The following is a 20,974-nucleotide window of genomic DNA, read 5'->3' as shown; positions in this document are numbered from 1 at the left end:
GTTCCAACAGCAATTGTATTATATTACATTAGAACATCATCAGGGGACAATGCAAATGAAAAATATTTCTATTAGCAGAAGAAAACTAAAATACCCAGGTTATACTGACACATTTTTTCTGTCAAAAATGTCAGTTGCATAGCTAATTAAAAGTTCCAAAAACTGAAAAATCACTCTGAATTTCCATGTAAAACTTTAAATACCTATCTATTTTGGCAGAAATCCTCAAGCCCTTTATAGACAGCTGAAGATATGGCTGAAGATACGGCTGAAGATAATTTCCCATTCCAGCAACTACTAAAGCACAAATCCATACAATTAAAGGAATGGCTTAAGAAGAAGAAGAAGAAGACGAAGAAGAAGAAGAAGAAGAAGAAGAAGAAGAAGAAGAAGAAGAAGAAGAAGACGAAGAACAAGAAGTTTGTTTTGGATGATTGTTTAATGTTTAATTTATATTTAATTATATTATATTTAATTCCTGTGTCATGACATAAAAAGAGGGCAACCAATGTCCGATCCTTTCACAATCTGATAGATCTAGAGCACTTCTGCAATTACAAGCAAGTTGTATTACAAACATCATGTGCTTGGATTATGTTCAATTATGTTAAATGTATTTATTAGATCCTAGAATTTTATCCTTAATGAGTGAGCAAGTGGCAACAGAGTAAAGGAAAAATCGGAGATGTTATGAGGAAGGAATCTTGAAAGGAATCAGACTCAACCCACCCTTATCTTGGTAACACAGAATGTCCAATTGTTGAAGTTACACATGGTAGTTTGTAAAGTTTGTAGACAATAATACAACCAGGTTTTGCAAGCATTGTTTTTGAAAGGGGGATTTCTATTCCATTTGAAATGTGAGAATTTCTTACAATTAATGTTACATTAATTGTAAAAAAATAAAATAAAAAATTGACTACATTTTATATGACAAAACCTTAAAAAAAAAATTTAGACATGCAGACTTTTGATATCCAGTGTAAATGAGAACATGATAGAAGATTATTACTGAGTAATAATAACAGGTTACTGACCATTTAAAGATATACAGTTCCTTGTTTAGTGCATATGCTACTAGAGTTACACAATTACCTAAACAAACATTTCTAATAGAAAACTGGCAGATTTTCCAGTGTTTTTCAGCTGCTGAAAATTCAGATACAGACATGAATATTTAGAGCACCAAACAAATGCAAAAAACACATAGAGGCATTGCATTACATTTCAATTGGACATATAATAGAACTGCAAGAAATGATCAAATTATTGTCATGCAGCATGACAATTTTAGCCATCTAAAACCATCTTAGGCTGATGTGTCAATAAGCAAAAATCTATTTCTCGTGTGAGAATAGCATTGATTAGAAAAAGACAAGTAGAATGAAGTGTTTTGCAAAATGATGACTTATTGACACCAATAATGTATGCGTATAAGTTTGTGTATGTGTAAGCAAGGGTTTTTGAGAGATTGTGCTAGTGGGAAGGAAACTGAGTGTCCTCAGTGTGACAAGTCCAGTGCCTGTGGTTCACTTAGAAAGGAAACCATATGACAGATCACTGTGCTGCAGAAGGCGAGAGGCCCAACCTCAATACCTCTGGTGACAGACAGAGAAAAAGACAGAGAGAGCAAGTTGGAAAAAGAAAGAAAAAAAAAGGGGGGGGGGGTCTATATAATGCAAATAACCAGACATTTGGGGAACAAGTCCTTTCTGTATAAATGCTTTATTTATAAAATTAAACAAAATTTAATGGAGTTTCCAGTATTTTTATTTTTTTCTTTATAACTGTACATTTAATATAAGCAGGCAGGTACAAACATGTTTGCAACTGATATCACTGCTAATATATGCATAGAGAAGCTACTTGTTTGATTGACATTTACACTGAATTAAAAAAATCAAAAAGTGTTACAATACCACAGCTTCTGTAGAGACAGAGAGACCTAAACTGTTAAGTGTGTGTTAAACTGGAAAAAGATATTAAGCATGAGAACCTCAAAAGATTATTTAAAAAAATATTGATTGTAAAAAATTGTTGTAAAACATTGCTACATACACTAGTGAATGTTTTAGTAGTGACAGTACTACACCATAAAGCTGCTTTATGCTTACGTCAAACAAAGTGGAATTGAATTACACTCTAACAGCAAAGTTGTATGTATATTTCCTCTGGCTTTTAAACTGAGTTTCATATTTCTGCAGTTTTTATGAATACTTTACAGAAGTAAAGTTTACAGAGATACAAAGTCAGTTGTCAGGACATCCTAAAGTAACCCAGATTGTAAAATGATATAATCTTCTGTTAGATTAAGGTTGTTGTTAGATAAAATCTGTAAGCGAAGTAAAGTGTTTTATTCACTTGACATCAGATCTGATAAAAGTACTTTTTCCAGGATCTGACACTTTTTTTTAAATGAAGATTAGGATTAAGTGGGGTATGTGCGCTATCAGGAAGAGTTTATAAGAGAGTCATGTAGCCATTTGAACTTTACAAGCATAGAACATCAGCAAAGGTCAAATATACAGTATAAATGTAGTGCTGAAATGTTTTACTTGGCTTTTTGTCACTATATTAAGTGCTACATAAAACAATGTCCATCTCTATGAACTTCACTGATACGTCTTTCCATTGGAACAATGTTACAAGGCATCTCATAATAGAGAAGAATATTTTCACAGAGTTGTCAAAATCCCCACAGATCCCAGCAGGTTTAGGACAAATATGATCTCTTTTTTGAAGCCCAGTGTATAACAATGAACAATGAGATCATCCACAGTTTAATGGAAGGCAACAGGGACTCTACAAGTGTCCTTTCACAGTCTTTCCTCTACAACCCATAGTCCCGGGTGAGTGTCTCTTCTGTGAGCGATGGAATCGAACAACAGGGGGGTGGCAGTAACGTGTCGTCCTGCTGTGCTGAGCTTCTCTCGGACTGTGGAACCTGCCAGAATCTGGGGGGGCGAGTAGTCAGGCCTCTTCAGCAGTGGCATCTATTCCAGCGTAGGTAAAATTCTCAAACAGAGCCATGTTGACATAGGCCTTTACAAAACATATAAAGGAGTTATGTGTTAGATGAAGAACAGATTGCTTTTTTAACAGACACATAACAGATATATATATATATATATATGCATTTATTTCACTTCCAAGGTTATTGAATAGCTAGCTCCATGCCATTATGTTAATTATTTAAAACAGATGTTCAACATTAACAGAGAATGAATCCTTCCGGTCATGAAAGCAAGACTATCAAAAACCCATGGCCATATGTTTTTTGCACTGCATTGTGTCTGTTTATATGTACTCCCAGTTATAGTTTTTACAGTTCTCCTTGCACAGTAGTGTATAATCAAAGTATACAGTAGGTTTACTGGTCGGCGCTATGTTGGGTTTTGTGTCTTGTATTGTGTTTGTCTTGTGTTGCCTGTCTGCACTGCCTATCTGTACTGTTTTTCGTCTGCACTGTTTGCACTCGGTTGCACTCGATGCACTTTACGTAGCTTGTGTTGTGTTGTAGCTCTATGTTGTTTAGTGTAGCACCAGGGTTCTGGAGGAACGTTGTCTCGTTTCTACTGTGTACTGTGTACCACTGTGTATAGTAGAAATGACAATAAAAGCCTCTTGACTTGACTTTTCATCTGTATGAGGGTAAGAGTTTTAAATTACAAAGATCTACCTTGTTTGTACGTTGAGCAAAGAGGAATTAGAATTCTACTGACTCTAGCAAGTGGTTGGCAAATGATCTATTTTTGTTAATGTTGTCAGTGATCTAGCTGGTTAAGTTTATAGTGTGATCAAGAAGGAAGCATTAGGTGTTGAGTATTTTGTGTCACATTAAAGGGATAAAGTAATGATTTATAACCATAGTCTTGATGGAACATAGTGTCTGACCTCAGGTATCTTTAAGTTTAATAGCTAATGAAGCATCAGGCAGTTTCAAATAAAAAGCAAAGACCACATGCTTTTTTCTTCATATTGCCACTTCAACTATTTAACTATTTGGTTATTTAATTTAGTTTTCATATTTTTTATTTGAATGATTTTACATTTTTTTTTTATTTATTAGCTTTCTACATATTTTCAGAAACAACACTAGTTTAATGGGCCTTTTCTATATCTGTTGTTTGGTGTTCTGTTTTATAGTTAACTACTTTAAACTACTATTATTAATTAATTAAAAAAATTTTATTAATTAAATAGTAAAGGCATATCCTATATAAAACCATGGCATTTTATTGTGTAGTAATTTTTTTTTTTTAAATGTCACAGTTATGTGAATTTCCTTCTGGGATTAATAAAATTATCTATCTATCTATCTATCTATCTATCTATCTATCTATCTATCTATCTATCTATCTATCTATCTATCTATCTATCTATCTATCTATCTATCTATCTATCTATCTATCTATCTATCTATCTATCTATCTATCTATCTATCTATCTATCTATCTATTCATTCCCAGTTTTAAAAAGTAACTACATTTTTTAAGGTACTGTACTGTAGATAAAGTTCTTACCTACTTTATCAAATAGGCAGTGTTACAGTAGCTTAGCTATTTTAAATCATGAGTAGCTTGTAACATGATGAGTTACGTATGCAAAATGGCTTCCCCAACGCTGAGAGCTACAGCTGGTTCTTACCTTCCTTGCCTCCTGCATCCTGTTCAGCTGAACAGATATCTGAGAAAATGGTGGTCTTTCATAAGGCCTGTCTCGCCAACACTGTCTCATCAACTCATACCTGAAAAAAGAAATGCTACGTATTACAGCAAATAATCACTGGTTGGCCGATAGTGCCCTTTTATTAGCTTAAAACAAGAATACTTAAAGAGCAGAATCCTTACACTTCATCATCACAGTTTCTGGGCTTCTCCATCCTATAGCCCTGAGGAAGCTTCTCGTAGAGCTCAGCACACGTCATCCCACAGTAAGGAGTTCCTCCTGTTATTACACCATTCAATATTTTGCTTAGGTCTTAAATTTGATGTATGCCTTATGGTTCATATGTAGTGAAATTTGCTTATCTTCAAAATAATTCTTCGGTATACGGTATATTATTGAGTTTGTTTCAAAACATTTGAATTTATATTTTAACAACAAAAGAGTGACAGAATGAAATAATGTGTAGCTGTTAATGTGGCTACTTATTTAGCATATAAAGCATAACATATGAAGCAAAAAAAAAAAAAAGCCTGGTGAAAGTTAAAATGTAAAATTTCATTATTCACAAAGTCTCCACCTCGCATTCCCCACTCGTGCAGTGTCACTGTTTTTTTTAATTATTTATTATTATTAATAAACTTAAAAACATAGAACAATCCCAGGGGTATAAAAAAAGAACTTCAGTTAGCAATTAGCTACTCACTCCGTACCTGTAATACGATTTGTAGATCGCTGAAATAGGATTTGTAGTGCATTTTAAAACCTAGGAGTTTTGTGTTGCGCATGTGTAAAATTCGCGGCCACCTTTTGTTTTTATGACAGTCTAGCGATATGGATTCTTTAGCATTTGCTTAAATAATTTCTGAAAGGAGAGAATTTTTAAAAAGAGAAAATCGTGACAATTCTACGTATCGAAAAAGTGAATGAATGAAAGTTGGAATGAATGAAGACATTTGTTAAAATAGGCTGAAATACACCCACACACATACTAAAAATTTTAAACAATTTAATTATATTTTTCCATTTATTAAATTTTATTTTTTACATTTATTTTGTGGCATTTCAATTAATAACAAAACGTGAAAGTGTATTTCAATCATTTTATTTTTTCTATTATATTTATATATAATATTCTATTATATATATATAATATTCTATTATGTATAATATATATATATATATATATATATATATATATATATATATATATATATATATATATATATATATAAAGAGAGAGAGAGAGAGAGAGAGAGAGAGAGAGAGAGAGAGAGAGAGAGAGAGAGAGAGAGAGTTTTTTTTTATAATAATTATTATTAATTAACATTATTAATAATTTTTTTTTTATAAAATATAATACAATATTATTTTACATATTATTTAACCAAGCAGGCATTTTATTTAAAATGTTAATAATTATAAGCAATTTTATGGTTTGCATTTATTCCCCCTAACTGTACCAAAAATGAACCGAACTGTGACCGAGGTGAAAACTTTTTGTATAAAATAATAAAGTTAGTATGATTTAGCATGGTATGTAACATAAAGCCCAAAAACATGTGATCATAATAATGCATTCTGAATTAACATAATACAACCCTTATAATTTATCAGCTTATAACCTTTATACAAACGAGAGAGAGATTTTTTTGGGAAATTTACAACAGTATTTAAACACTTATAAACAAAACATCCAGTAGGTACACTTATTTAAATTTGTTGTAATTGTGTTATGTGGATGAAATAAAATCCTTAGAACTTCTTTTATGGATAGAGCAGTGATTACACAAACTCAAAACAAACTTACCTAAACTTACAATCTCCCACAGGAGCACCCCAAAAGACCAGCTATAGGTGACAAAGAAATGCAGTTGAGATACAGGATCAGAATCAACAGTTCATGATTTTTTATACATTAAAACACTGAAACTTTACTTAAAAAGTGTCTGTTTGGAACACAGACTAAGATATTACACTAAAGTGTCTGTTATGCCTTATGAGAAAAGAAGCATCTAGGGTTAGGATTAGAATTAAATCATCTAGTAAATTGAGCGCGTCTGGTGACAGTGGTCATGATGCAGAAATGTATTTCTTTAAATACAGCACATGCCTAAAATGCTGTAACACAGCTGATGCTGGTCGGTGTTATGTTTGTGTGCGACTTTTAGCAAATCATCTGTTGTGGTTTATCCTGTTTATTTATGGAAAATTATTTGGCTGAATGAAACCATTAGAGTGGCACAAGCCAACAAAAGTTTGGAAAGTGAGAGGATGCCTGAGGAATGGACCGATAAAAAAAAAGGGGGAAAAAGGGGGAGATGTGCAGACCTGCAGTAACTACAGGGGAATAAAGTTGATCAGTCACACCATGAAGTTATGGGAAAGAGTAGTGGAAGCCAGGCTGAGGGACAGTGGTGACCATCTGTAAGCAACAGTATGGTTTCATGCTGAGGAAGAGTACTACGGATGCATTATTTGCTTTGAGAATGTTGATGGAGAAGTATAGAGAAGGACAGAAGGAATTGCAATGTGTTTTTGGATTTAGAGAAAGCGTACAACAGGGTGCCGAGAGAGGAGTTGTGGTATTGTATGAGAAAGTCAGGTGTGTCAGAGAAGTATGTGAGGGTGGTGCAGGACATGTATGAGGACAGTGTGACAGCAGTAAAGTGTGCAGTAGGAACGACAGACTGGTTCAAGGTGGAGGTTGGATTGCATCAAGGATCGGTTCTGAGTCCTTTCCTGTTTGCAGTGGTGATGGACAGGTTGATAGACATGGTCAGACAGGAGTCTCTTAGGACCATGATGTTTGCGGATGATATTGTGATTTGTGGTGAGAGTAGGGAGCAGGTTGAGAAGAGCCTGGAGAGGTGGAGGTACGTGCTGGAGAGAAGGGGAATGAAAGTCAGTAGGAGTAAGACAGAGTACATGTGTGTGAATGAGAGGGAGGGCAGTGGAGTGGTGCAGTTGCAGGGAAGAAGAGGTGAATAAGGTGGAGGAGATTAAGTATCTAGGTTCCACAGTGCAAATTAATAAAGATAGTGTTTTAGAGACGTAAAGAAAAGAGTGCAGGCAGGGTGGAGTGGGTGGAGAAGAGTGACAGGAGTGATTTGTGATAGAAGAGTATCTGCAAAAGTGAAAGTAAAAGTTTATAGGACTGTGGTGAGACCTGCGATGTTGTATGGTTTAGAGACAGTGGCATTGAGTAAAACACAGGTGGAGCTGAAGGTAGCAGAGCTGAAAATTTTGAGAATGGACATGATTAGAAATGAGTTTATAAGAGGGACAGCGCATGTGGGACTTTTTAAAGATAAGGTGAGAGAGGCGAGATTGAGATGATTTGGTCATTTGCAGATGAGGGACATGGGGTATATCAGTAGGAGAATGCTGAGGATGGAGTCCCCAGGAAGGAGAAAAAAAGGAAGGCCAAGGAGGAGGTTTATTGATGTGGTGAGTGAAGACATGCAGGTAGTTGGTTTTGAAGAGACAGCTGTAGATGACAGGTGGGTATGGAGACGGATGATCCACTGTGGTGACCCATAACAGGAGCAGCCGAAAGAAGGAGATTTAGCTGAATGCAGCTCATTGGGAAGACATGACTTCTTTTTAATGGAATATGTGTTTTCTCCCCTAATGAAATTCAACAGATCTCATCAACACGATTACTGTAAAACTCCACTATGAAATAAAACCATTACAAATAGTCAAGTTCTAAACTAATTATAAATGGTTAAGCCTTTAATAGCGAAATTTGCCACCATTTTGATGTTGCAGCCTATTTAGACATTTGAAATAGTAGAAAATTTAAGGATTTTTTCAGATATAATGCATCCTTCAAGCTTAATTCTTTTGCAACCATTACATTATTAACTTCGACAAAATAAGAGTTGAAAACAACCAGTACTTTCTTTGTTTTTCATCTTGTCAGTACAGCAAGTTCCTTATGGTTATAAATAGAGGTTTAACACAGTCATTGCGGCCTAGTAGCTGCTTTTGAATTTCCTGCCATGTTATCAGTTCCTCCCTTCATATTTATCAGTTGCCCAGTGACCAATGGGAGAGGGACACAAACAGGATGATCGTAGAATGATTTGTTGTTTTTCATTAAAACCACAGCATGAGATGGCACACTGCTCTCTATATTAACTGTTTAGTGTTCTCACATTAACAGAGTGCATAACAGTGAACAGTGTACAAATAAAAAACAGAAAGCAAAAATACAGCTTGAACAAACGGTAAATATTTTTGGGCTTAACCATTAAACTAAATTAAACTAAACTAACTTTTATAAAATAAATAATTAATAATAATAATAATAAAATAATAATAATAGTAATGATTTAATTTAATTTAATTTAATTTAATTTAATTTAATTTAATTTAATTTAATTTAATTTAATTTAATTTAAGGATATATTTTGTGCAATTTTTATTTTTGTTTAAAAAAAAAGAATCCACAATGGGCACTGAGGCATGAGGTTGGGAATCTCTGCTTTAAAGCACTGTAAAGATTCACTCAGGGTGATATTTATATAGACATTTGTAAACGGTTTTATATAACATTCGTAAAAGATACTTACACATCACTCTTTGTGGTGTAGACACTGTAATTGAGAGATTCAATAGCCATCCATCGTACAGGAAGTCTCCCCTAGGGAAGATGACTCGATTTTTGATTTGTGTATTGCACAATTTATTTGATCATATAAGTATTTTTACCCTTTACTTTACTTGTCTTGAAGAAATTAATGAATGAGTCCGAAGTTTGCACATTTGCTAGTAATAAATATATAAATATATAAATTAAAAAATGGCCTACCTAATTTACAAAATGAATCTAACCACTCTGGAAATCACCTGAAGACATTTTTCATAATTTCTTAAATTTCCCATTTACTGAATCACCCAAAGACTTTGTAGTGGCCTTGTCATTAAAATATTTGTACTATTATAGAGTATCACATTCTCATGTTTCTCAAGTTCTCACTTACTTGCACAAGCCAAATAAACTTTTCTCACCATGGTCTTTTTGACATACACTTCCTCCCCACGTGAGAGTCCAAAATCTGCAATTTTTGCCACCAGATTTTCTCCAACTAGTACATTCCTGGCTGCCAGATCTCTGTGAATAAACTGACAGTATATAATAGAAATAAATTTATATCAATTATTAACAATATTATTAAACAATATTTATATGACACTATTGTAAGATCATAGATAATGGTCAATGTGACATGACATCTATTTTGTAAATGAGCACTACAAATCTGTTCATTGTTAAGATTAAAATTTAAATCGTACATTTTCATTACTATGAACAGCATATGTGTACAGTTGTTCTCTGCTTACCTGTTTGTCACTAAGGTAATGCATGCCTGTTGCCACATCTGCAGCAAACTGCAGGAGCTGGTGTGAAGTGAGCGTAGATGCAGTGCCATGTTCTTTTGCAAAAGCTGGATCGGTCTCCAGAACACGACTCTTCCTCAGGAAATCCAGGAGATTCCCATAGGGAGCATACTCAATAGCAATGTAAAGGTAGCCTGCAAAGGAAGAGTGAAAAACAAGACGTGACAACAGTTAGAAATGGTCAGAATGGCCATTTTTCTTTCCTGAGAAAGAACTTGTAACATAAAATTTAATTCTAAAAAACTGAAAGACTATTAATATTTATTGATTTTTAATGCAGGAATTTATTCAGTAGCTAGCTTGCTGATTTATTGCAAACTCTTTTAGGAAAAATGCAAATTCCTTTCAAAGCTGAAAAACAACATGAAAAATCAAATAATAAAAAAAAAAAAAAAAATTTATTTCTATAGCTTCTCCTATGTGATCAAACTGTAAAAAACCCTAAATAAGATAAAACGATATATAAATGAGTATGTACATTCATACATAAACTATTTTCTTTGCCTTTAAAATTGCTGGCATTTATTTAGCTTGAATTCTCAAGGTTGATTAGATAAAGCCAGTCACAGCTGCAGTAGCTGTATACAGTATAGGAACAGCTTTCATGACCAGTAGAAGGCACCCTCACCTTTGTTTTCACAAGCTCCTAGAAGGTTAATGATGTTTGGATGCTGGCCCAGCTTGCAAAGCACTTCCAGTTCCCCAGCAAAATCCCGGTGATCATTTTCAGAGGCAAACTCTGCACAAAGAAACACGTGAATCAAAAAACAGGCATGCGAGAACACTGCTTCTATTGTATGTTTATCACGTCTCAATTTATTTTGCGATGCATGTTGGTTTAAATATGAGCCTGACCTTTGAGCATTTTGACTGCAGCACTCATTTTAGTTCCATTCTTTTTGATCATTGCTTTAATGACTTGGCCAAAATTCCCTTCACCAATGACATCCTCAAACTTGATGTCCTCCCATTCTAGAATAGGGTAGGTTAGGGGCTCTGGGGTAGGCTTCGGTCTCCGAGTCAGTGTGAGAGTCCCGGAGTTAAACTGCAGGATGGTCTCTTCTCCCTTTGTGTGTATACATGTGTTTGGGTTGGGATGTAATAGGGTTAAGAAATATTATTGGAGAAACTCTTCTAAATTCAAAATGGACACAAAACAGATAGAATGTACAGGAAATATCTAAAGGTTGGTCTAAAGATTTTTGGAGATAAAAGCAAAAATGTTAACTCACTGATCCAGACTGGTAGGTGAACGTGCGTCTACGTTTGACAATAGATTTGCGTATGTAGAAGAGGATCAGAAGTGCTAGCATAATGGTAACACAAGTGATAGCCACTGAGCCAATCACAGCCCAGAGCAGCTGATGCTCCTCCTTCCCAGGCTTTTTAACCCCCTGAGTGGTTGGAATGAAGCTTGAAGGGCCTGATGGACACATATTGAATAATATTGAGCATCAATTACAAAACATATCAGATATTGATATTTTGTGACAAATAAACACATCACAGTTTAACGTGTTTTTCCTTCATGTATTTAAAGTACAATTTATTTTACACTACTGTAAATCCCGACTTCCATTTATTTAATCCAAAATCATACCATCTCCTTGGGTTCTGGCTTGCACAAACTTGCTCCACTCTCCAGGTACTTTTGAGAAAGCCCTCACACGAAACTGGTATAAGGTGCTGCCATTTAATGCTGTCACATCCTTCGTGGTCTTGTTTCCATCATCACTGTCCACCCATGGAAGTAGGCTGTCCTGGCCCACTGGCTGGTATTCAATAACGTATTTCATTATGCCTCCACTGGAATTCTCAGGGGGCTCCCAGCGAAGCTGAACGGTGCTGAGGGACAAAGGGTTTGCCTGGACATTCCGTGGAGAAGAGGGACCTTAAGTGGATATTAAAAAAACCTGTAAATTAGGCTAGCATGCCACAAAATATCCATATTTAAATGGACTGTGAAATATTTCTCCCTTCTTTGACTTCCAAAAAAAAAAACATGATGGAGCACAAAGAAGGTGCTCATATCAAGGCCACAAAAACAAACGTACAATTACTGCTAACTCTGCTGTAATGCTTTTTTCATGAAACAACCCATATTTTACACAGTGCAATAATTCTTCAAGATATCTAACCCATTAAACAACATCTATCATATCCAATTTATAAATGCCACTTAATGACTAGAAGGAGTTGCCTGGCTGTTAAGATGCATGGGATAAAACTTTGAGGCAGGCCAAAGTCTACTACAGCTGATCAGAGTTTAATTATTTGGTCTGTAGAGCTGTGCTAAAAAGACCATGGCCCCACCAGAGGCTCAACCACTTGACAGGTGCTAATTCACTTCGGCGTTCTACCCGTCCTAAAAGCTAAAATCAATCTCCAGCCTGCTGCACCTCACAGAACAGCCTAAAATTTGGAAGCCATCCAAAATCCACAATAGATTAAAACCTGAATGACATTCTAGCCAACAAAGATCTGACTCACAAAAAGTCAAGGCCATAGATTCAGACCTGGAGCCTGTAAAATGTAAAAAAAAAAACATTTATGAGCTAGACATCCATAAGTCTTTTGTCATAGTCCCATAATGCATTTACCTAGACAGTCAGTCTCCATGATAGCTTCTGGACCAAAAGGCCCCTCTCCCCCATCTCCTGGTCGAGTAAGTTGTACACGAACTCGATATTTGGTTGTGGCCTTCAAGTTCATTAGTGTAATAGGCTCATTTCCGTACGCTAAAAATAAAATAAAATAAAAACAAACAAAGGGCTTTAGTTTCTCTTCTCATGTGGAGTAACTTATAGATTTCTATAAAATTAAGCAACAAAATGACAATTTCTTACCTATAATGGAAGCCCAGGGGTTTTCTGACTCCATAGGCTTATAGTGGATCTTTACAGACAAAATTGGCCCATCACCTTTGTACTTCTCCAAAGGCTTTAAAATGAGCTGTTTACTGTCCTTCCCTATCAGTTTTGGAGGTGTGGTTGGACATGGGGGCTCTTGTTAAAAATATATTTAAAAAAATAGGAGTCATTTCATCAGTCAGCAATCTCAGTATTATAAGAATTATATGGCATTTCGAATGAATGAAAATGAGTTAACCACATAAACGTTCATCAGTAGAAAGAGTATGCCATCTCTAAAACCCAGAGAATATGGTCATATTTGCTCTCCTTTTGTCTCTGTCTCACTCTAACCCATTTATTAATGAATTATAAAAAATTGAGAGATTGTTTAATATGAAATACACATGTAGAATCTTAAAAAAAAAAAAAAAAAAAATCACTGCATAAGAGCTTAATATGCTTCTATTTGTGATTGAACTATATAGTAACTAATCTTATTTTCTAAAAGCTTAATTTGAATAATGTACATTTAAATTCCTGCTTAGCTTCATAAAGGGTGTTTTTTACTTGTAAAATGTACTAAACAGCACAGTGAGAATCTTTCTTCAAATTTCCTGGTGATGTTAGGAAGCTGGAGTTAGAGCACAGGGTCAGCCTTGATACAGTATCCCTGGTGCACAGAGGGTTAAGGGCCAAAAAGGCAGCTTGGGGATACTGGAGCTTGGACCACTGACCTTCTGATCAGTAACCTAGAGCCTTAACCAGCTACACTTCCCCATTCAAATGTAAATAGCACTAATTTAAAGATTGCAATCTCAGAACTTTGATGTTTTATATTTTAACATGCCTTTTTTACCCAAAAAAGTCCTAATCTGTTTGATAACTATAACCTAAACGTATGTATGCAAGCATATAATCTTATACATTCCTTTATTCCTTACCTTTAACAGTCACGTTGAATTTGAAAAAATCCTGCCCACCCTTAGTCGAAACCCGACATTCCCAGAGCCCTCTATGCTCAGCAGTCAAGTGTGGAATCTCGAACTGGGCTGTGCTCTTATTTGAGTCCATTGTTGTGTGGGAGGCCTGAAAAAAAAGATTGGAGTTTGGAAATTACTATAATATTGGAAATAATAAAATATGTAATACATCACATTAATCAGCTTTTATAATAATAATAATAATAATAATAATAATAATAATATTAATAATAATAATACAAATATAATAATAATACTATACGAATAATATTTTGCTACAAGCCGACATTATATCATAATAATGTGTTTTTAACCTTAAGAACTGTGCTGTCTGGCTTGCGTAGCTCAAAGTTGGTGTGGCTGGGAAGAGGACTGCCTGTAGCAGAACATAAGATGTTTTTGCTGGAGTTGAGGTTACACTCCAGGTTTCTAGCCATGCCATGGATTTGTGGAGCATTTTCTGCAGGACAATATAAAAACATATAAATTGTTACATAAAGAAAGAGTACATTTAGTTAATGTGCAGATCAGTAAGATGAAAACACAATGAAGGCCGAACCTAATTTCTCACAATATTGTCCTCTCCAACCACTAGGACACTGGCAGCCACTGAAGCGATTACATTTGCCCTTGTTCTTACAGTTGCAGCTTAGACGGCAGTCAGCTCCATACATTCCCTCAGGACAGGCTAAAGAGCAAGATCAAGATTAGCAAGAACCATTCACGATCTATTTATGCATCATACAGTTCATGAATTTTTAAGTGTATTACATTTTATTTTAAGGCAGATTTGTAAAAAAAAAAAAAAAGTGTAGCCTTGTAAAAGAAAATCTTTAATTATTATTCATTATTAATACATAATTAATAATGGTATTTTTAAGCCATTTAAATACTGCTTAAACACTGTAGGCTGATTTTAAAGAGCAAAGTTTTACCAGTTTTTCTTTTAACCATATTTTCTAATTATTTATTGATAAAAATGCTATTGTCTAAAAAAGATCACATTTTTGCCATATCCAAAGCAGCATATTTTTTATTTATTTATGTGTTATTTATTTATTTAAATAATGCTTTATTTCATTTCCCAAATGAATTGTTTATCAGAGACCGATAATGCATTATTGAGCAAATACTAAAAAACATCAGACCAATAGTGATTATTTAATGTAGTAATCTGTCAAACCTACGTTTGTTGCAGTGGTGTCCATGCCAGCCACTTGCACAGGAGCAGCCATAAGGCTCAACAAGGCAGAAGGTTTTACCCTGGCATCCATATTCTGCCTTACAGGATTCCTGGCAGTTTCGTCCAAACATACCCTCTCGACATGCTACAAGTCACAACAGCACATAAGGCATTTATTACTTTGACCTGTCAAATGATTTCGCTGAATAGCCTTTACCTAAATATTGATCATTGGCTTATAACCTTAAACAGTGAGCTGATTTCTGTGTCTCTAAAGCTGTAATACCTGTCTCACAGCGTGTTCCCATGAAGCCTGGAGGACATACGCAATCTCCATCTTTGTCATGGCACACACCACCATTAAGACATTCAGGACATTCCTTGTCACAATTTGTGCCCCATTTGTTCTTCGTACAATCTAAATAAACAAATGTGACAAAATGTGTAAGGCATAACAAAAACATGCAAATATTGGAATGAAACATCAAATACAAAAATATAATGAAATTACCGCGAACAATTAGTTGCATCCAGGCTCCAAAGAGTGGGGTTTCTCCTACATAGTTTGCACTGTATATCCCTGCATTGGCTTGCTTAACGTTTTCTATGGTGAGAACTGCTGTCCGATTTTTAATATCTCCCCAGTTGGTCATGTAGTGATAATTCCCTGAAATACATAGTAATTAATTAATCAATTGTTTGATATATATATATATATATATATATATATATATATATATATATATATATATATATATATATATATATATATATATATATATATATATATATAATTTTTTTTTTTTTTTTTTTTTATTATTATTATATTTTACACTGACCAGGCATAAGAGTATGACATTATACCATTATGACCGTTTAAGTAAACAACACTGATTATATCTTCATCATGGCACCTGTGGATGGGATAAATTAGAAAGCAAGTGATTATTTTGTCCTCAAAGATTATGTGTGAGAAACAGCAAGTTTGCCAAGGGACAAATTGTGATGCAAGACGACTGGATCAGAACATCACCGAAAACTGCAGCTCTTGTGGGCTGTTCCCGGTCTGCAGTGGACAGAATCTATCAAAAGTGATACTTGGAAGGAACAGTGGTGAACCGGTGACAGGGTCATGGGTGGTCAAGGCTCAGTGATGCATGTGGGGAGAAAAGGCTGGCCCGTGTGGTCCGATCCAACAGATGTTGCTGAAGAAGTTAATGCTGTTAATGCTTGACAGGTCAGGACTGTTTTGGCAGCAAAAGGAGAACAACACAATATTTGGAAGGTGTTCATATACAATATCTCACAAAAGTACACAAACAAGAGTACACCCTAAGTGATAACAGCAAAGCCACATGTCCTATTCATCATGCTCCTGTTTTTGTCCACTCGGAACAGACCTCGCAAAGGTCGATCAGAGAAGTTGTGTCCTCGTGCTGTGCATCAGGTGCAGAAGCTGGCTTCCAAAAACAGACGCGAATGCTGCCAGTATTGCTTTAGGGATTGCAGAAGTGGAAGGTCAGCTTATCAGTGCTCAGACCATATGCCACTTACTGCAACAAGTCAGTTTGCATGGTCGTCATCTTAGAAGGATGCCTCTTCTGAAGCTGGCTCACAAAAAAGCCCACAAACAGTTTGCTGAAGACACCCTGTACAAGAGCATGAATTACTGCAACCATGCCTTGAGTTCTGAGACTAAGATAAACTAAGATGTCTCCAGATCTTAACCCTATTGAGCACCTGTGGGGCATGCTCAACTGGAAGGTGAAGAAGTGCCATGTATCTAACATTCAGCAGTTCTGTAATGTCATTATGGAGGAGTGGAAGAGGATCCCAGCAAACAACCTCTGCAGCTCTGGTGAATTCCATGCCCAGGAGGATTAAAGCAGTGCTACATAACAATGGAGTTCACACAAAATATTGACACTTTGTACACAGTTTTGACATGTTCACTTAGGGTGTACTCACTTTAGTTGCCAGCTGTTTTGACAATAATTGCTGTATGTTTTTTTGACAGTAAATCAATACTGCTACACAAGCTGCACATTGACTACTCTAAAATATATAGATTTAAATTTCTATAGTCTTGACCCTTGAGAACATATTCTAAAATGCTTGCTGAAATGTGAGGGGTGTACTGACTTTTGTGAGATACTGCTGTTATGCCTGATCCGTGGCTATGAAGTTGGTTGTTTATATTTGTATTTATATTGTTTATACATATATATATATATATATATATATATATATATATATATATATATATATATATATATATATATATATATATATATATATATATATATGTAAGTCAATCCCTTACCATTAAATTTCCATGTGACATCTCTTAACTCCTTGCCCAAGACGTCCATTAGCAGATGTACTGTGTCTCCTTTGTTTGTCACCAGGGAGAGACTCTGTGGTCTAAAGTGAACTTAGAGAAAATAAACAATATGACCATATATAACCTCTTTGCTTGGACTTTTAGCCAGGCTTTCAAAAATACTTGCTACTCTGTGAAAACAGTTACCTTTATTGTAGTTGTTGATGAGAGTGACAGTGGTCTGGTGATTTGAGCCCTGCTTCAAATCGCAGTAAAAGATGCCCTTCTGCTCCATGCCACTGAAACCAGAGGCCACCACTTTATTAGAGTAAGGCTGCCGCACAGTGAAACCGGGCTCGTTTGTCATACGCATTATAGTGTTGTCTTTTTTGATGTTAAGCTGAAATTCGTCAGTGTCGCGCTCCCCGGTTATGCAGTAGAGGGCAAAATGTTGTGAATTGCTCCCATTTGACGTCATGATGAGATCAATGACTGCATCTGGAGAGGGAATACACACGTTATAGGGAGTAGAACATCTGTGCATTTGTGGAGTAAATATTGACTGCAGCAGACAGACTTTGGGTCATTGTTATTTTATGATTGAATGAATTAGTTTGTTTGTTTGTTTATATATTTATTTATTACAAAAAATCCCCTAAAAATATTTGCTTATTGCAAGACCTCCTTACCGTCACTAAAACTTTACAGAAGACTTTTAGACAATTTTTGTTATGCTTCATACTTAAGAAAACATATACTGTACTTTTCCTATGAAGTATGAGTCCTCATTTATTGATTTATTAAAATTTATAAAACGTTTTATGAGAAACGTTTGACTTACAAAAGCAGGATATATTGTGATTTTCAGCTTGATTTATTTTCCTTTAATCAGTGGATTTAGATTCAGGATTTAGTCTAGTTTCTTCTTCTTCTTTCATCTGCTCCCATTAGGGGGCACCACAGCGGATCATCTGTCTCCATACCACCCTGTCCTCTACACCTGCCTCTTTCCCACCAACTACCTGCATGTCTTCCCTCACCACATCCATAAACCTCCTCCTTGGCCTTCCTCTTTTCCTCCTACCTGGTGGCTCCATCCTCAGCATTCTCCTACTGATATAACTCATGTCCCTCCTCTGCACATGTCCAAACCATCTCAATCTCCCCTCCCTCACCTTGTCACCAAAACATCCTACATGTGCTGTCCCTCTAATAAACTCATTTCTAATCTTGTCCATCCTCATCAATCCCAACAAAAACCTTAACATCTTCATCTCTACTACCTCCAGCTCCACCTCCTGTCTTTTACTCAATGCCACTGTCTCTAATCCATACAACATCACAGGTCTCACCACAGTCCTATAAACTTTCCCTTTCACTCTCGCAGATACCCTTCTATCACAAATCACTGCTATCACTCTTCTCCACCCACTCCACCCTGCCTGCACTCTTTTCTTCACTTCTCTAACACACTCTCCATTACTTTGCACTGTTGACCCCAGGTACCTAAACTCATCCACCTTTTCCACCTCTTCTCCCTGCAACCGCACCACTCCACTGCCCTCCCTCTCATTCACACACATGTACTCTGTCTTACTCCTACTGACTTTGATTTCCCATAGTCTAGTTTATGGTTAGCAATTTGAGTCAAATGGAACATTTAATAAAATATATTTTCACATTATCAAAAAACAACAAAAAAAAGTAGGAGTTGTGTCAATGTATAAGGTCCATCTGAAGTGGGGCACTCTCATTTAAATATTTCATAGTTATTCAGATTTAATTCTTAAACAATTCTATGTACATTATCATTGAATTCCCATCACAGTTGCACTTATCAGCATCCTGCTATTTTAACACATTCCCTGTCGGTGTAGCAAGAACAATGTCAGGAAACAAGGATGAGCCACAGGCGCCAACAGCAGAGCTGGTATAGTAAGCTGGTATAGTAAATGTAAACATATTGAAGTGGCACAATGACTAAGACTAAAAGCTAAGTTATAGTTTCATTTTATTTAGTCGTTTTGCTTTTTTTTTTTTTTTTATTGTATAGTGCTTTTAACAATGGACATTGCCAGTTATATGTTATATAGGTTTTATGTCAGACACTTTCAGAAGAATCAGAGGTAAATGACTACTCCACCCCAAGCCACATTTTTCATAATATTTCCAATATCCTTGCAATTATGTCTTGGCCATATGATAACTTTCATAATGTTATATTTACACAATTATTCCAATGAAAATTTTCTTAGTGTGCTGGAACTTTGATCAACTTACCTGATGTCCTTGTGAAAAACAAAAGCCAGATGAGGTAAATCATTACTTAAATCCTGCTTTTCTTTTTGAAAATCCAAGCAAAATTATCCAAGTGTTTAAAGTATCAGAAATAAAAGAAATCCAATAGGGTTTCCCAGTTTTGCAGGTGGCAGCGCACAGTGTGACACATTTCCAATGGGAGTTTGGAACATGTGGTAATTTTCTCTGTCACAAAACCCGTCCTTTCAGTTCGCATTTCACACACAACAAATCCCAAAGTTCTTCTTTTGGCTCACTGTCCACTCCACTCTACTCAACTCAGGGTGGGAAAGGAAGGAAAAGGCGGAGAGAAGAGAAAGAGAAGGAGAGGAAAAGATAGAGAGAGCCAGAGAGCGGGAGAGTGAGAGAGAGAGAAAGAGAGAGAGAGAGAGAGAGAGAGAGAGAGAGAGAGAGAGAGAGAGAGAGAGAGAGAGAGAGAGAGAGAGAGAGAGAGATTATCAATTGGTAATCAGACATTTCAATTGCACTAAATATTAGTAAACAAAAATAAATGTAAATTTGCAGCTACTAGTGTTATTTCTTTAACTTATTCATACTGTTCATATATTTGATTATTTATTTTTTTACAAAAAATGTTGACACCCCCTGAATCTCTGCAACCTTATAATTATTTTCTCTTGTAATCAAAATGTTTGAAATATGAAGCTTTAATTTGAAGTCAGACACTTTACTAAAGCATAATTACTAATTACTAAAGCAACTGTGCTGACAAGTGTTGACATGTTAGAATGTGTGGAAAGTCCAGAACCTCATCAACATACAATAGAGAGAATATGATAAACATCACTGGAGCTATTATTGTATGGTGTAGCAGACAAAAGCAGATTTTGCATGTCGGTGTGTTAGGAGAATTCAGAGGATCTAGAATAAAGAGGAGAAGAATCTTTTTTTACTGTAATTTATGGTGGAGGATAATTTATGTATTCAGGGTGTGCTGATTTAAAAGAACTCATTATTAAGTATTATGGACTAAAATTTTATGATGTGTTGGAATATAATATGATTATCTCTGCCATTAGGCTGTTAGATGCTGATGATGCTGATGACAATTATAGTAATTATTATTGTGGTGTAAAACAATAGCATTAATACATATTAATTCCATATTGATTCAAGTGCAAGCTCAGTGGGTAAGGCTCTGGGCTACCACTGTCACAGTTGGGCCCTTGAGCAAGACCCTTAACCCTTTTTAATCCAGGGGCGCTGTATTATATCTGCCCCGGTGCTCTCACAACAGCTTCCT

General features: G+C 35.5%; 1 protein-coding gene across 1 annotated transcript; it reads right to left on the bottom strand.

The window, feature by feature from the left end:
• Positions 1-1,706: 1,706 nt before the first annotated feature.
• On the bottom strand, positions 1,707-19,986 carry tie1 (tyrosine kinase with immunoglobulin-like and EGF-like domains 1). The gene is made up of 22 exons (XM_083566135.1): positions 19,693-19,986; positions 17,620-17,910; positions 17,413-17,523; positions 15,601-15,756; positions 15,376-15,507; positions 15,094-15,234; positions 14,466-14,594; positions 14,221-14,366; positions 13,868-14,012; positions 12,921-13,079; positions 12,675-12,812; positions 11,675-11,965; positions 11,307-11,497; positions 10,930-11,140; positions 10,703-10,813; positions 10,018-10,208; positions 9,685-9,798; positions 9,246-9,316; positions 6,476-6,516; positions 4,851-4,947; positions 4,648-4,747; positions 1,707-3,042 (listed from the first exon to the last, which is right to left on the bottom strand). Exons 1-22 carry the CDS (start codon positions 19,733-19,735, stop codon positions 2,971-2,973), a joined length of 3,081 nt encoding a protein of 1,026 aa, XP_083422261.1. The 5' UTR covers positions 19,736-19,986; the 3' UTR covers positions 1,707-2,970.
• Between the last annotated feature and the right edge of the window lie 988 nt (positions 19,987-20,974).

Source organism: Silurus aristotelis (genome assembly GCF_946808225.1).
Source record: "Silurus aristotelis genome assembly, chromosome: 2".
NCBI classification, from domain to species: domain Eukaryota; kingdom Metazoa; phylum Chordata; class Actinopteri; order Siluriformes; family Siluridae; genus Silurus; species Silurus aristotelis.
This window is presented reverse-complemented; position numbering and strand designations above follow the sequence as displayed.